Source organism: Malaclemys terrapin, chromosome 7, assembly GCF_027887155.1.
Source record: "Malaclemys terrapin pileata isolate rMalTer1 chromosome 7, rMalTer1.hap1, whole genome shotgun sequence".
NCBI lineage: Eukaryota > Metazoa > Chordata > Testudines > Emydidae > Malaclemys > Malaclemys terrapin.
In genome coordinates this window covers 11,072,410-11,088,609 of record NC_071511.1, presented here as the reverse complement: position 1 = coordinate 11,088,609, position 16,200 = coordinate 11,072,410, and the positions used below count along the sequence as shown (strand labels likewise).

Sequence of the window (16,200 nt, the reverse complement as noted above, 5' to 3'; positions counted from 1 at the left end):
TCCGATTATAGAACATACAACCAGGTTGGGGTCTCTGCCCTGCTTTTTGACAGTCTGCCCTGAAGATGGCACTCACAGTCAGGAACCATTCCAGGCAGTGGGACACAGGCCCATAACTTTGTCACCCACACAGTCAGTGGAAACCAAAGTTCTGGAAATCAGGCAAATCTCCAAATGTTGATTACAAACACTGGTATCTGAGACTTGGCATCAGTAGAAGAAAGCATTAATCATACTGACAGTTGAAAAGAGGAATATTACTAGATTTGGACTGTTTCTTCCAGCGCTGTAAGAAAGATAATGGAACCTATGCCCTGAAGATGTTACATTATCGTAGGCTAACACGTTTATTACGTGGTGGGAAATCTGTTGGAGCTCACATAGCTCCCTACTGGACCTTACATGGTTTTGGTCTTGTACAGCTTAATCTGCCCCCATATCCTTGCACACTTATGTCACACCACAGTGTGTCTGCAGCTCAGCATTCTGGTGATGTTTTCCTCTTTTAGGATATGTTTTCTTTCATTTTGTCATTTTCCTCATGGACGTGCTGTACTATCAGTTTGGATTTCACATATTGTAAAATTAGTGTGGAACAATATTGTATGAGCTGCTGTGAAACTTAATAGCATTTGTGTACATAAGAGATTTGCTCCAGTCTCCATATTGCTGTTTGAAGAAAACAGTGAATGATTCTGTTTGTATATCTGATGACTACACAGAGGAGCGGAAAGGAATCAATGATTAACCCTTCCCTTTCTGTATATTTTCACTTTAATATGTTCATAAATCATGGTTGGGGGAAAGAAATCTTTATGTCCTATGTGTGATCCCCAGAACCTAATTAAGCACTGATTAAGCACATATGTGGCTATGCTTTGTGTGAGCTCCTTTTGTGTTGCTTTTTGAGTATTTACTGTGTGGTAAGCACACTGCACCTTCTTTTCTATTTTGGCAGGTATTTTTTTTTTTTTGAGTCACACAATATTACAGTGATGAGACTTTCTTTCATGTCAAATTGTTTTCTAACCCAGGTTTTGTTTTTCCAGCAAAACAACTTAGTCCAACGGTAATTACCACATGATTGAGAATTCTTACCCTTCTATTTTCATATGGCACATGTTGCTGATTTCTTCAACATACATGAACCTGGGTGTAAAATCAAGGATTCTAATGGTTGTTTATGGACCCCTTAAGTTTAGGCTAGGGTGACCAGATGTCCCGATTTTATAGGGACAGTCCCAATTTTGGGGTCTTTTTCTTATATAGGCTCCTATTACCCCCCACTCCCATCCTGGTTTTTCACATTTGCTGTTTGGTCATCCTAGTTTAGGCGTAAAGCTGATTCAATACATTTTAAAATAAAGAAAATCAAAAAACCTGACAAAACCATTTCATTTTCACTTACTCATTAAATGTAACTTCGTTTTTGTGATTTTTTTTTAATATTAGAATTTTAATACAAAAAGGAAAACCAAGACTGGAGCTGATTTTACTTTCCTTGGAAACCCAAAACTCCCACTCGTGTGAGAATGTTGAGTGCCTAGAGAATGAAGGATCAGGACCCATATGTGATAATATTAATCCATCTCTGTACACAAGGAGTACACTTTTGTAACTCCAGAGCAGACTTTGGCCTGATAGGAATTCATTATGTCCATATGCCAGAGGGCAGAATTGGGCTCTAACTTCCCCGAGTGAGGCAATGCACAATTAAGACCACATATTTGAGCCTTATTTTGCTGAGATATTGCAGTTTTTTTATTTGTACAAGCTCACTCACTCCCAGATTGCACGTGCCCATTAATACTAAGGCACTTTAGAGTGAGCTAACAGAAGAGTGACAGCGTTATGGCCAGATCATGCTCTACATGGGAGGGAAAAAGACAGAAAGTCAGTGCAATGAGCTTCTCTGGAATCATCCTGTCAGGGACTAAGGTTTGTCCTGCCTGGGGTGGAAGGTGTGTAGTTCTCCCCCAGCAGCAGTAGAAAGTCTGCTTCTTGAGTCCTAGCAGTGAAAGACTTTTTAAAGGTTCTAAGGAATTATACACTGGAGAACTTCCAAGGCATAGCTTGATCATCAATAGGCCTAACTGATTAAAATGATGTAAGGCATGTGCCAAGCAGTTACCTTTGCTTTTAGTAATCAAGCTCAGATTAGGTATCTAGTGATCTTTGACCTGACCTAGAATAATTTAATTCATTAGAGTGTGACAGCACTGTGTGTGGCACTTCAATTCAGTCTGAACTAAAATTGATTAGTACACTGAAAGAATCTGTAACTAACTGATGTAATATCAATTAAGCCAGAAGTATATACCACAGGGATAGGCAAACGAGTTCATAGCAAAATAAGAACGGCCATGCTGGGTCAGACCAATGGTCCATCTAGCCCAGTAACCTGTCTTCCAAAAGTGGCCAAATGCCAGGTGCTTCAGAGGGAGTGAACAGAACAGGTAATCATCAAGTGATCCATCCCCTGCTTCTGGCAAACAGAGGTTAGGGACACTTCAGAGCAAGGTTTTGCATCCCTGCCATCCTGGCTAATAGCCATTGATGACCTATCCTCCATGAACTTATCTAGTTCTTTTTTTAATCCTGTTATAGTCTTGGCCTTCACAACATCCTTTGGCAAAGAGTTCCACATATTGACTGTGCATTCTAAGAAGAAATCCTTCCTTTTGTGTTTTAAACCTGCTCCCTATTAATTTCATTTGGTGACCCCTTGTGTTATGAGGAATAAACAACACTTATTTACTTTCTCCACACCAGTTATGATTTTATAGACCTTTATCATATTCCCCCCTTAGTTGTCTTTTTCCAAGCTGAAAAGTCCCAGTCTTATTAATCTCTCCTCATATGGAAGCCATTCCATACCCCTAATCATTTTTGTTGCCCTTTTCTGTATCTTTTCCAATTCCAATATACCTTTTTTGAGATGCGGCGACCAGATCTGCACTCAGTATTCAAGATGTGAGGACCTTTCCTCTTATCCCAGGACAGCTTACTTTGCTTAAGAACCTTTGAGGGGGGACCTTGTCAAAGGCCTTCTGAAAATCTAAATACACTATATTCACTGGCTCATCCTTGTCCACATGCTTGTTGACCCCCTCAAAGAATTCTAGTAGATTGATGAGGCACGATTTCCCATTACAAAAACCATGTTGACTCTTCCCCAACAAATTGTGTTCATCTATGTGTCTGATATTCTGTTCTTTACTATAGTTTCAACCAATTTGCCCAGTACTGAAGTTAGGCTTATTGGCCTGTAATTTCCACGATCGCCTCTGGAGCCTTTTTTAAAAATTGGTGTCACATTAGCTATCCTCCAGTCATCTGGTACAGAAATGGAATTAAATGATAGGTTACATACCACTATCCCAACTTCAAATACCACCCAAATCTTTCAGTGACGTTTGAGAAATAATTATACTTCACTCTATGTAGTTTTTTATCTGAGGATCTCAGAGCACTTTGTGTACATTAATCTTCATAACATTCCTGTAAGATAAGTATAATTCCCCTTTCACAGATGAGGAAACCGAAGCACCAAGAAATCAAGTAATTTGCCCAAGGACACGCAGAAGTCAGTGGCAGAAATTATGGGTAAATACTTCCTACCTACTCCAAGATAAGTTTTGGCCCCCACCTTTGAAGGACTGGTTCAAAATCCATAAAATCTGCTACAATCTCATCTTGGGTTCATAAGGTCAGAATGGCCCAATGCATTGTAGGGTGCCGTTCACCTGGAGAAGCCTGGAAGACTGTTAGGTTTTAAGACAATAGCCATTCTCAGCTGAAGAGAGAGACTACTAGACCTGCTGAGGCTGCTGGTGGTCATCCATACAGACACATTTTTACATTAGCCCATCATTAGAATTGAGGTTCCACATTCTCTAATGCACATTATACTAGCAGTCAATAGCAAAGCACATGCCAGAGGAACTGTCTCTCTCCACTCAGCCAGCTGCCACAAGCCTTCCGCCTCTCTATGCCCAAGCCTAGGAAATGGAAAACCTCTTATAGGGAGCTATCATGAACCAGGCCGCCATTCAAGTGAAAATCTAGACTTGTATCATTCCCACTTGAAGATTTAGGGTTAGCCTGCCCCAGGTCCACTCAGAGGATTTATTAAGGTGCACAAAAATGAACCGTATGCTTGGAGATGTGTAGCTGGAGAAGGCCCCTGTTTTGCAACAGATCCTAAGATCCACTCCAGCAGGGGATCAGTCAGTCTACTTTGTGTTGCTACCTGCTTTCCCTGCTCCCCCCCCCCCCAATTTGGAAGTCATGTTCCATAGCCTTCAGCTGGCCATTTGCATGGCACAAAGGAGGATTTATGAACAACTTTACAAAAGCAAAATGATGCAGTCATTTGCCTGGCGGCACGATCCATAGTAAAAGGGACCTTGCTTAGGATACTGTGACATTCATTCCATGAAATATAGAAGCCATACCTTAACATTCATGAGAGTTGTCTGGTTCCGTCACCACACTGTGGGACAGACGGAGGCAGCACATCTAGTGCTTAGAGCAGTGGACTAGGAGACATTGAGGCTGTTGTCAGTTCTGTCACGAAGGCCTGATCTACACACACATTTTGTACCAGTGTAACAATTTCAGTTAGGGATGTAATGATTTTTTTACTTATATAGTTACTGGTACAACCTCAAGTGTAGATGCAAGTATACTAGTACCAGGGTGCTTAAACCAGATAGCTTATCCCCTTTCTCATGGGAATAAGCACATTTCTACCTCTACAGCTATGTCTACACTAAGGGGCTCATACCACTTTAACTGTGCTGGTATAGTTAAAGTGGTAAAGTGGGGTGAGGGATAGCTCAGTGGTTTAAACATTAGCCTCCTAAACCCAAGGTTGTGTGCTCAATCCTTGAGAGGGCCATTTAGGGATCTAGGGCAAAAATCTGTCAGGGACAGTACTTGGTCCTGCTGTGAAGGAAGGGGACTGGACTCAATGACCTTTCAAGGTCCCTTCCAGCTCTATGAGATAGGTATAGCTCCATATAATAATAATTTGTCTGTGTAAACAAGCCCATGTGTGTAATTCAGTATGACCTTGGGTAAGTCTCTTAACATTAAATGTGTAAAATGAGGATACCACCACCTCTGGTACGCACTAGATTCTCTGCTGAAAGACATTATGAATTATTATTGTGCAACACAAGGCATTTTTTTATAAGTTCTTCAGGTTTATAGAAAAAACCTTTCTGCTCATTCAATGCCAATTTATCATTGCATTAAATGACTAACATGACTATCTCTGAAATTCTTAAATCGCTTTATAGTACAGTACGGATTTGCATACATCTCACAATCCTGTCCAGGAGGAACAACTGCTTTCCAGACTGCAAATAACAGCTGATGATGATAATAATAATAATAATAGTGTGTTAGTAAATGAAATACAGTTTAGGGCTGAGTTTGTAGTTGCATGTTCGGGATCACGTTGGTTTCTCTGGCATAGCAGCATCATTTGTAAAACATTTAAATGGTGATTAGAACAGGTATTTTGTTAGGATGCGAAGCTGGGCTGAAAGTGTCATGTTGTTATATCCCCTGCCCTTTAAAATTTGTTAGTACCTACGAAGAAGACATTTTAAAAACAAAATTGATTTTGACAACTGATAACGATCCAAATACTCAGAAGAAATGAATGGGAAAAATATCTAGCAAATTGTTTCAAGTGCAGAGGAGGAAGAGTTTATCATCTCCCATAGCATTTAGCAAAGTCCTAAATCACATTTTGGTAAGTGTACTCCTGTGTGCAATTGAACTGAGATGGGCCTTACCCCCCATTACTTGCACAGCTAGCAAATACACCCAATTAGGCATGCTCTGTGGAGGTGAGTAGCTAACTGGCTCCCAGACAGAGGGGGCAGAACTAAGCAGACTGAAGGAGCTCAGTTGAGGAGAAACTAGTCTCTCTGGCCCAGGGGAAGGTAACAGACAACGATCATGAGGGCAGTGCAGGCTCCTGCCAGGGAAGCTCCGAAATGGGTTTTTACAAGTACAAGGAGGAGACCACTTCAATAGCCCAAGGGGACAAAAGAATTATCCAGATTCATTTAGACTCATCCAGGATACTCTGGAAGGGGTCTGAACTTTGTGACTTGGCCAGAGGACAGAGCCCCAGAAGATCTGGAGTCAGAGGCAGACAGCCAGCAAGAGGCACGCTCCAAGGGTGAGCCACACAGCTAGATATTGCTCAGATGGAATTAAGTTGCTATTTAGGAAATGGAACCAAGCAAGCTGGCATGTGGAAATGCTAATTAGTTGGGGTGGGAGTCCTGGAGTGAGAGAGAAGACCTCCGCTGTGCATTGACCCAAGGAGTAGGTCTGAGCATCAACAATAAGAAGAACATGGAGAATTACTAAAAAAATTCAGGCATCCCATTAAGAAAAAAGTTGTTTGGCAAGTGATACCCCAGCATCAACTGTTCCAACTGCATTATGAAAGACAGCATTATTTTATAATGCTACAGATCTGGCTTTGTTGGTTCAAGTGCCCAAGACTGGCTGGAGAATGACAATTCCATTTTGCGGCATTTTCAAGGTTTGGTTTTGTTCCATACTGGAATGAAAACAAACCTTAAGTGTTTTCGTGAAACAGAATTGCATCAAAATGGATCTGTTTTTGGAACAGACAGGTCAGGTTCTCATTTAGTCTTACTCTTTCTGGAGAGCCCACCCTGGACCTCAGAAACCTTCCCCTTCAAAATGTAATCAAAACTGATGCATCTCTGCCAGCAGTTCTCAAACTTCAGTGCACCGCCACCCCGTTCTGACAAAAATTACTACATGACCCCAGGAGGAGGGACTGAAGTCTGACCCCTTGCCAGCCCCAATGCCTCAGGGGGAGGGGGCAAATTCAAAGTCACACCACCCCAGGGGGGAGTGACAAAGCCAAAGCCTTCAGCCCCAGGTGAGGGGGGTCATCCTTGGGCTCAGGCTTTGACTCTGGGCCCCAGCAAGTCTAACACCAGCCCTGGTGACCCCATTAAAATGGGATTGTGACCCACTTTGGAGTCCTGACTCGTAGTTCGAGAACCACTGGTCTCTGCAAAACTTTCAGCTTTGATAAGACCGCATACTTCAGTGAAAAAATGTTTTGTTCTGACTAGCTCTTCCCACGACAAAGCAAAGTGCTGGAGATTGCTAATCAAACTCACACTAGCCTTTCTCCAGTCTTCCATTCTGTGGAACACATTGTTCCTTCACAATCTTCTAATGGACCCATCCTCTCTCCCAACACCTCCATTCCCTATGGCTTGGTTTATACCTGTGGACAGCTGGAAAGCACTCCACGACCCTTAGCAATCAATAGACAATCACTTTATTACATAATTGGCCCAATCCTGCTCTCACTAGAGTCAATAGGAGTTTTGTCCTTGACTTTAAAAGGACGACTAGGCCCAACTTGCAATACAAATGACTAGTGCCACAGAACAGCATCTGATTACCTTTGTCTCCTTCAAAAAAGGAGACATGACCATACAGAAAACTGGTTTGGTTGCAGAAAGATTTGGAATTTTCTGTCCTGCAGAGAAATATCAGGGAAGCCAATTCAATCCCAGCAGTGATTGTACAAGATTGAGTCCATAAGAAGGCAGATACTATGAGGAAAGACAACACAGGGTAATGCAGAATCAGTAGGGAAAGGAAGAGAAAGGATACTCAATGACTGAATCCTGCAAGTACATGTACAACTGAAGACCTCTACTATTTTAGTTAATATGGAACTAAGATGTTGTTTTACAGTGTAATACACATCTTGGGCCCACGGCCGGCTCCAGGCACCAGCGAAGGAAGCAGGTGTTTGGGATGGCCAATGGAAAGGGGCGGCACGTCCGGGTCTTTGGCGGCGAGTCCCTCAGTCCCGCTCTTCCTCTTTGAGCTGCCGCTGAAGAGGAAGAGAGGGAGTGAAGGCCCCGCCACCGAAGAATGGAGCAGCACAATTGAGCTGCTGCCGAAGTGCCACTGCGGCCTTTTTTTTTTTTTTGGGTGCTTCAGCGCTTGTGGCAGCAAAAAAAGCTGGAGCCGGCCCTGCTTGGGCCAAATTCTTCTGTCATAACACTAAGTCAAGTGAGAAAGGAACAGGGTCTCTTGTTATTATGAAGGAAATACATATATTTTTGTCCCTTTCAGTAGCCATATTCAATTATCTTGCTGGAATAGACCCAATTTTCTTTGTTAAATTCAATGAGCATTAGCAGAGGACAAATTTCCCTTTAGGCCAAATCCCTGCACATGCCAATTATCTTGAACAGATAAGATCTTTAAAGACACACAGTATAACAAAGAATTTACAAGGCAGAAATGTATTAAAAAGAAAGCTCATTGAGGTTGGATGTCTATTTTATACAAGCTAGCTCCCCAGGAAAGAATATGATTGAAATAAACCAGACGGGGGGGAAGACATAATAAAGATTAAGTGCCCAATGTGCCCTCAGTTACGCACATACAATCCCCTGAGGTCAACGGGCCAAATTCGTTGTTGGTGAAAGAGGGTGCAACTCTGCAGGTGTATTTGGTCCAATGGGACTACATAGATGTACTAGGAGGGCAGTTTGACCTGGAACATTTAGGGTTTAGTCTTCATTTCTAAATTTAAAATATCCACAAAATGTAATTTGAAAAACCAACAAAATCTTGTTTTAGTCTTAAAGCATGGTATGGAAGAATAAGGTTTTGTACTTCAAACTATAACTTTATTGTTAAAAATAAGTTAACAGAAAATGATCATTTATTGTAAATATGCAACATATTAAGGACAGCCTCATACACAACTGCATAACTACACTAATACCCAGCTATTGTCAAACCTCCATTGTGTTGTGCATATAGGTGGTCAGGGCAAAATATGGTCCTTAAAGTAAGGAGACCTATTACTGTGATCCTTTGAATTTGTTCTGATTTTAAAAAAAACAAAAAACAAAAAACATGAAAATGTGGAGTTTGCTTAAAAGTTCATTTATTTATACTGTAAGTCAAAGAATCTTAAACATAGAAATGCACCGCAATGCCTCCTTGGGAGCAATAAACAATTGGTGCACTTGTCAGATAAAATATACAAGCATTTAAATGATACAGAAATTGATCATAATTCTTTACACACCCACTCATATGTACATGTGCGCACATACACACATCAAAAAATAGTTTCCAGTTTCCTCCTGTGAAGAACAGAAATTATAGCAAAGCTATGTAGCTCACTTTGCCAGGTGCAGCCAAACAGCCAAAAAAGCCTTCACATTATAAAATGATGCAAACAGATGCCTCCCTCACTGGCAGTTCCTCACTGTATAATGTGTATTTTTATTCTGACACTTCCTTAAAAGGGTTAGGGCTGAAAGGAGGTGCTCAGCACTGCTCTGTGTCAGGCCCTTTTTTGTATAACTTTTGCAAGTTCAAGTATAGCACAGCAAATTTAAAACCTGGAAATGTGCATTATAGCCCTGATCAGGCCAAGACTTAGGCACATGCTTCATTTTATACACTGCAAGTAGTTCTACTGACTGCAACGGGGCGACTCACAGTGTGAAAAGTTTAAGCCTTTGCAGGATCACAGCCTGCGTTCAAATAACTAGGGCACAATTATTTAGGCTGTACCGTACCACACTGTTCTGAATGCAGCGAATGAATTTTTCTTTGTGAAATCTGGGTTACCAACTCTCTGAACGTGCCAAAGAATGAATTTGTATGAATCTACAGATAACTATTTTGGTGTTCCCTCTTTTAGTGCTAATACGTTATGGTGTCATTGCTTAGTGTGGTACATGAAAAATGGTATTCTGTTTTGTTGGGGGTTTTTTTGTTACCAATACAATAATAGTATATAAGGGGAGGGAAAAATATATAAATCCTACATAAGTATTTACATAGTTCCATTATTAAAATAAATGAGGCTAATTTACAAGTAATTAGCAATGAGTATGAAGTGTGATTAAAGTAAGCTTAATATTAAAACCAACTGCTGTTGAAATGAAGACAAATGTTTTTTGGAAGCAGTAGTAAAATATAAATTAATAATTCTAGTCAGAATGAGAAAAAAATTATGTAACTTTTTAAAAAAGGCTTTGGAGTGTTCAAATTACAGCTCAATTAATTTTTTTCAAAAAAACAATACCAAAAAAAGTTACGTTCCTGCATAATCGCCTTCTCATTACACTGAAAGCTATTTTCACGTTAAAATGTATACTTCATATACCTTAGACAACTGTTAACATAATATTGTTCTTTATAAAAATATAGCACCACCTGTAAACAGTTTTAATCTCCAATAACTTTATAAGTAATAATGCCTTTCTTTTGTAATTAACTATAGTATCTTATTTGATTCCTTCATCACAAATATGTTCCCATGGTTCCAAGTTCTACTGAATCATAATGGACATAATCATAACCTACTAAGCGTCTGTGAGTTAGCAAATCTACTGCTGTATATGAGAGGCATTGTTCCAAGTTCTGGGCAAGACGACTTTTGCTCTACAAACCTCTGTGGCTTGTAGATACCACAGAGATGAGCAATTTAGAAATGCTCAGAGGATGTCTAATCTAACCAAACAGGACCTACAGACAGTCTGCTTTATCCTGCTTTAGGAAATCAAACTATTTTTTAAGTATGCGCTATTGCCAACCCCAAAATGTTTAAAAATCATGAATCAAGCTCCAGACAGCACAAGAGTATTTTAAATACCGTGAAGCTTTTAAAATAATACACTTTGGGTTCTTTTTATTTGTTTACTAGCTTTTGAGTAATTCAGGTACACTCGGGTCACATTTTCAAGCTCTTCTCCATAACCACAAGAGCCAAAAAACTTACATTTCTTTTTAAATGAAAACTGAAATTCTGAAGAAATCATCTGACTCCAGGAGTTGGGGCTTGAAGAAAAATACTAAATATTTCAAGCCTGCATTATATAGGTTTAAATGCCTTTCTGGTCCCCCATTAAGAGGGATAGCTGAAAGACTGTTCAGAATGACTGCTTCTGTCCATTGCTAGTTAAGGTACGTTGATCTCTTACATAGTAAGAGCATAAGATAATTTGAGGATGAGAGCCAGAAATGTGCAAATTGTGAGGGGGAAGGGAAGTGTGGGGGAGAGAAGGGGGTTTGAGGGTCCTATTAGGCCTTGTGTCAGAGAACTGTTCTTTTGTCTGTTGTGTCTCTTCTGAAGACTAGTCCAGCCCGGGGATGAAATCACGGACTTTAGTGGGGCCAGGATTTCAAGTCTGGTATTCTGGGCTCTTCCATTTCACTCTACTCGGACGCTTCCTTAGTGCTGCTGTCTGTCATGCCATGCCATTCATTCAGTGTGCCTACAGATGTGTCTCATATGTTTTCACACCCCATGCATTTGTAAAAGGTTTCCACAGGCACTTACCACTGTGAACAACCTGCCTGTTTGGCAGCCTTAGCTGCCAGCAAACCTCATGACTTCCTCTCCCTCACAAGCCAGGTATTGCATTTGGGCACATTAGTGTCAACTCTTCTGATTAGGCAGAGAGAGACAGCTAGCCTGCTGTTACTGGAGAAGAGGGACACACATAGGCCACCCATTTAAGAGGATTTTCGGTTGGCACGTGTTCCCTCGCGAAACTGCGTGTATCAGTCATGAATGGTGAGGGCAGCAATGCCAACACTGCAGACAGTCTTGAACTTCTAGACTCTAATTAAAGTGACATGTCCCTAGCACTCACCAGCCATGCGAGGTAAGTATGTATGCCTGGAAAACTATTGGTATTACATGCATATTATAATGCAGTCTAGTGCAACTTTTTCATTACAGAATAGTTCCCCCTCGACACCTTGCGTACTAGACATAAAAGACTGTTCCAAGTGATGGCTGATTTTTCTGCTGAACAGATAAGGTAAGATAAGGCTGTCTATTCAGTTGCCTTCCACATGCTGAACAATATAACCTTCCTGCTGTATACATCCCCTCAAGATTTTCACTTACAAAGTGTCTTTTATGGGTCTGTCATTGCACCATGAATCCTTAAAGTTTCAGGTTTCCTACAGCTTCTGCTAAGCACCTTTTAACTACTGCAAGTTTTAATGAGCTGTGTAACACTGTCTGTAACCTTCAATCTAACTACTTACAACATGAACATTCTTTTGAAATAGAACCTAAATTAAATATTTTAAATAAAAAACAAACATCAAAGCCATCTTGTATCCCATTTCACTTTGAGGCCATTAGTTAAAATCCTGGCACAGATGCTGAACTTCAAGGGATGAAAGTGCCAAGCAGAGATGTGGATTTTTTTTTTTTTTTTTATGTCCAAGAACAAGTGGATTTTTGGCATATTGGAAAAAGCAGTCAGAGGCAGCAATCTCAGTCTCCCAGTAACGCTGTGCTGGAAGAAAGGTTCTCAGTGGTACAGAATTATTCCCAAGCAGTAAGTAGTAATTAAAGAAGGTTAATGAGAAAAACAGTTCAATAGTACCTGTTTTCCTACAGTTCATTCACAGTGTTCTTGGCCTGTTTTTAACATAATTAAAACCACAAAATAGCAAGAAAGGTAATGTATTTAAAACGGGAAGAAAAAAAGACCAAGGCCATGTTCCCACAGAGAGGGGAATTTAAAACAGACACTTGAAATCTAGGTACTTTCAGCAAGTGAGTTAACACTAGTTTCAAGTACTGTACTTATCTCTACATCCCTCTCCCAATATTTGTGGATATGTTCTTCTTAGTGGCTTTAATGGGCCTCCCTCCTGTTGCTGTGTGAAAGGCCCAAACAAAACAGGGAAAGTAGACCAGGGAACAATGATACTCACTAGACACAAAGTGCTGTCAAATGCACAAAGTAAACAAACAGACTCTCCCCCCTGCCCACATACCTTTCAGTGATTTTTAAGCAGATGGTTTCCCTTTAATACAGTCATGTTTAATTAAGGCTGTCATGATGGTTTGCGCATCTATTTTTAAGTCAGTGAGGCTGTCAATTTAAATCTAGACCCAAATTTAAATCTTGTGGGATGAATTTTTTTTTAAATAAAACAGATGTTTCCACAACTGAAAAACACGTCCAATGAAAATAGTTGTTTTTAAACACATACACATTCCCCTGAAGTGTTTAAACTTAAACATAACAGAACTAAAAACATGAAACTCATTCTAGCGACAGTCAAACCATTGATTCTCCTTGTTCAAGGGGAGAGAAATGCAGGAAGTGAACAAAGAGTATAAGTAGTGGCAGTTTGAATGGATTTTTAAAATTCCATATTAATCATTTAAGGAGTTATTAATGAAACAGGAAATTCATGAATTCCAAGGCCAGAAGGGACAACTGTGATAATCTTGTCAGACCTCCTGTATTACAAAGGCCATAGAACTTTTCCAAAATAATTCCTAGAGCAGATCTTTCAGAAAAACACCCAATCTTGATTTAAAAGTGGTCAGTAATGGAGAATCCACCATGATCCTTGGTGAATTGTTTCAATTTAGACAATTTTTTTTTATAACATGAATTTTAAACTGACAGTGCCCCTGCCTCAATTTAATTAATCTGCCTCAAATGATTTGGATACAAGAATGAAAATTACCACATACGGTATAGCTATGTTTAGTATCTGTAGTTGGCTCCCACATGAACAATGACACGATTTTCATAAACCTTCTTCATCGTTTTCTCAATCTGCTTCAGAAAAACTTGTGGAATTCGCCCACATAAAGTGTGTACAGTATCCAGAAACTTAGACTGAAGAGGGTAGTACAAGGACTGGAAGAGATTGTCTTCAAAGGGAAACTGAAGAGGGAGGAGAGCAGGGAAGAAAACTGATTATTTTCAGTAGCTATAAATGACATTTGAAAAGTTTAACACCACTTTTAGTTGGGAGATATTCAAAGGGAGCTAAAAATGTCCTCAGGGCCGCCATTCAACCCATAAATAGGAGCAGGAATAGGCCCTATACAAATGAGCACTGGCTTGCTCCTGAGTCGCCACTGACGTCCGATGTATTGAAACCACTTGTCAAATCCATTTGAGACTACTGACTTTCAGAAAGCTCTGCCCAGCCATGTTGTCTAGCACAGCCAGCTTCACCGAAACTGCATTTTTAAAGCCCAGGCTAGGGGGTAAGTGTAATACAGCTGGGGCCAAGCATGTTCTTGGAGTTTACGCTTATGCTCATTGATGGAGATCATCTTCCACAGTGATGTCTGAGGCAGCTCTATACCAATCCTTGAGGTACTACACAGCACTATGTATAAACAGCTCCTTTTCTCAGTAGTGGAAGGATAGGCTGTTGTAAAGATCCCCAACTGGGGTCAGCAGCTGAGACTGAACCAGGGACTTCAACCCTGAAAGCATAAGCCTATGCCACTTGAGCTTGAGTAACTTCATTAACTGGCTGCAGTAGCAGGCTGTTATCCTGTATGCGGACCTGTCGCTACATGAGACCATGACAATGACACATGTAGGCAGCCTACTAAGTAGCACAAAGGTAGAGTAACCGGAGAGGTTTTGCTGGACTTATGCTACTTATACACAGGTTCTATTAACAAATAAAGGGAGAGAACTAAATCCAGTGTCTTAAGAAGAAACTAAAGGAACCCCTGAAACACTTACCAAAAATACCCAGCAGAGTCTGAAGTTAGAATTCCATCCCACAAAATGGAAATATGGGACTGATTCTTCAAGGTGCTGAGCGCCCTGCACTCCCCAGGGAGGTGAAGACTATTTGCGGGTGCTCAGCCCCTGCCAGGATCAGGCTCCATATAACAGTTATGGAGTCACAGTTATAACGCCATAGTGAAGGATGTAAGATCCAGCCCATTCAAATCCATTTCCATTAATACACTTCAGAAGCAGTTTACCAGGCCTTAGGGTTTGAAGTTTGTTTTAACATTGAGGAGGATGGTTTCAACCATCCCTTGTGTACACACACTGTGAGGTGGAAGTCCAACACAGAGTGTTTTGTGAACAGTGCGGATACACACAGTACCCTTTTTCCTCAGACTTGAGCAATTCAGGCCATTGAGCGCTCTGCTGTAAGATCTTGCACTGCTTTGTATCAAATTAAAAAAAAAAAAAACAAAAACCAAAGAGGAGAACACTTACATCACGTATCACTTCATATAGTGCCTTAAAAGTAGGCTGCTTGTCATCATGGTAGACGCCCCTATTACCATGGAGAACAGATATGCCTTCCTCTTCTGCGCCTTTACAGTTACTCCCATACATACAGTGATCGGGCCGGTAATTCCACTGACAGGGAAACACATAGAGACACTCTGGCAACATCAATGAGAGAGAGAGAGAAAGATTGAACTAAACAATTACCGCAAGTTAATCACATTGCTAGGAAAGTGGTGGGGTTGTCAGAGATTTTCGGTCATTTTGTTGATAGTGACTCAGGCTAATAGCCTAGAATTCTATCTGGGTTTTCTTCAGGAGATGATTGTGAGAGTCCCACCACTGTTGGGCTGGGGATTGTTACAATAGGAGACTTGGCCCATAGAAGAACTGGGAGAAGAGAGAAACTGAAGAGAGAGAAAAAACAACAACATGCTTTTCAGGCTACTAGTGACAGAACAAGGCCTAGATCCTAAGCAATGTGTAGCTCCTTCGTCCAGCATCCTCTCTAGTTGTGGAATGAGAGGCCATGGAATGAGAGGGAGGCAGCGCAAGTCACCATCAACTGCATCCCACTTGAAGACAGACCTGTAGTGGTTGGCTGAATTTTGACTCCTATTGGAGCCAGTGGGACAAAGCTTTTCAACTATTTCCATGCTTACCACTGAAACTCTCATCTAGGCAGTTGACACGCCAAGCCAGAGGATGGCAATTTGTTGTACAATGGATTCCCAGAGCATGCAATGAGATAATTTATCCACAAATGCTGCCATGGGAATCTGTGTGGTCCCTAACATACAAAGCCACCCTACATGCACTGACACCCATTTCTAAGTCCTTCTGTTACGTATACAGTTCCGGATTAATTCCAAAAGCAAACTAATTACTCGCAAAGTGCCTTATGAACGGGCTCCTCCTGCTATACCTCTCCTCTTAATTTACTCTGTACATTCCCAGCATCCGCAGCACGTTACAATAAATCATGACAAGTCCTGTGGGTCATCTCCCAGTCAGGGAGTAGAGCTGTACTGGACCCGTCTCCATGATGGCAGAATCACAGCTGTGCCATAAGCACCGAAAACTGAATACTTCATGT

At 40.9% G+C, this 16,200-nt stretch overlaps 1 protein-coding gene across 3 annotated transcripts in view; it reads right to left on the bottom strand.

Moving 5' to 3' along the window:
• Positions 1–8,981: 8,981 nt before the first annotated feature.
• The window catches only part of GXYLT2 (glucoside xylosyltransferase 2), a 29,445-nt gene continuing 22,226 nt past the window's right edge, over positions 8,982–16,200 (bottom strand). For all 3 annotated transcript variants that reach the window (XM_054035966.1, XM_054035967.1, XM_054035968.1), the window contains exons 6-7: positions 15,090–15,262; positions 8,982–13,775 (exon numbers count right to left, since the gene is read on the bottom strand). In XM_054035966.1, the coding sequence (XP_053891941.1) occupies positions 13,593–13,775; positions 15,090–15,262 (356 nt within the window). In that variant the 3' untranslated portion in view covers positions 8,982–13,592. The remainder of the gene's footprint in view (positions 13,776–15,089; positions 15,263–16,200) is intronic.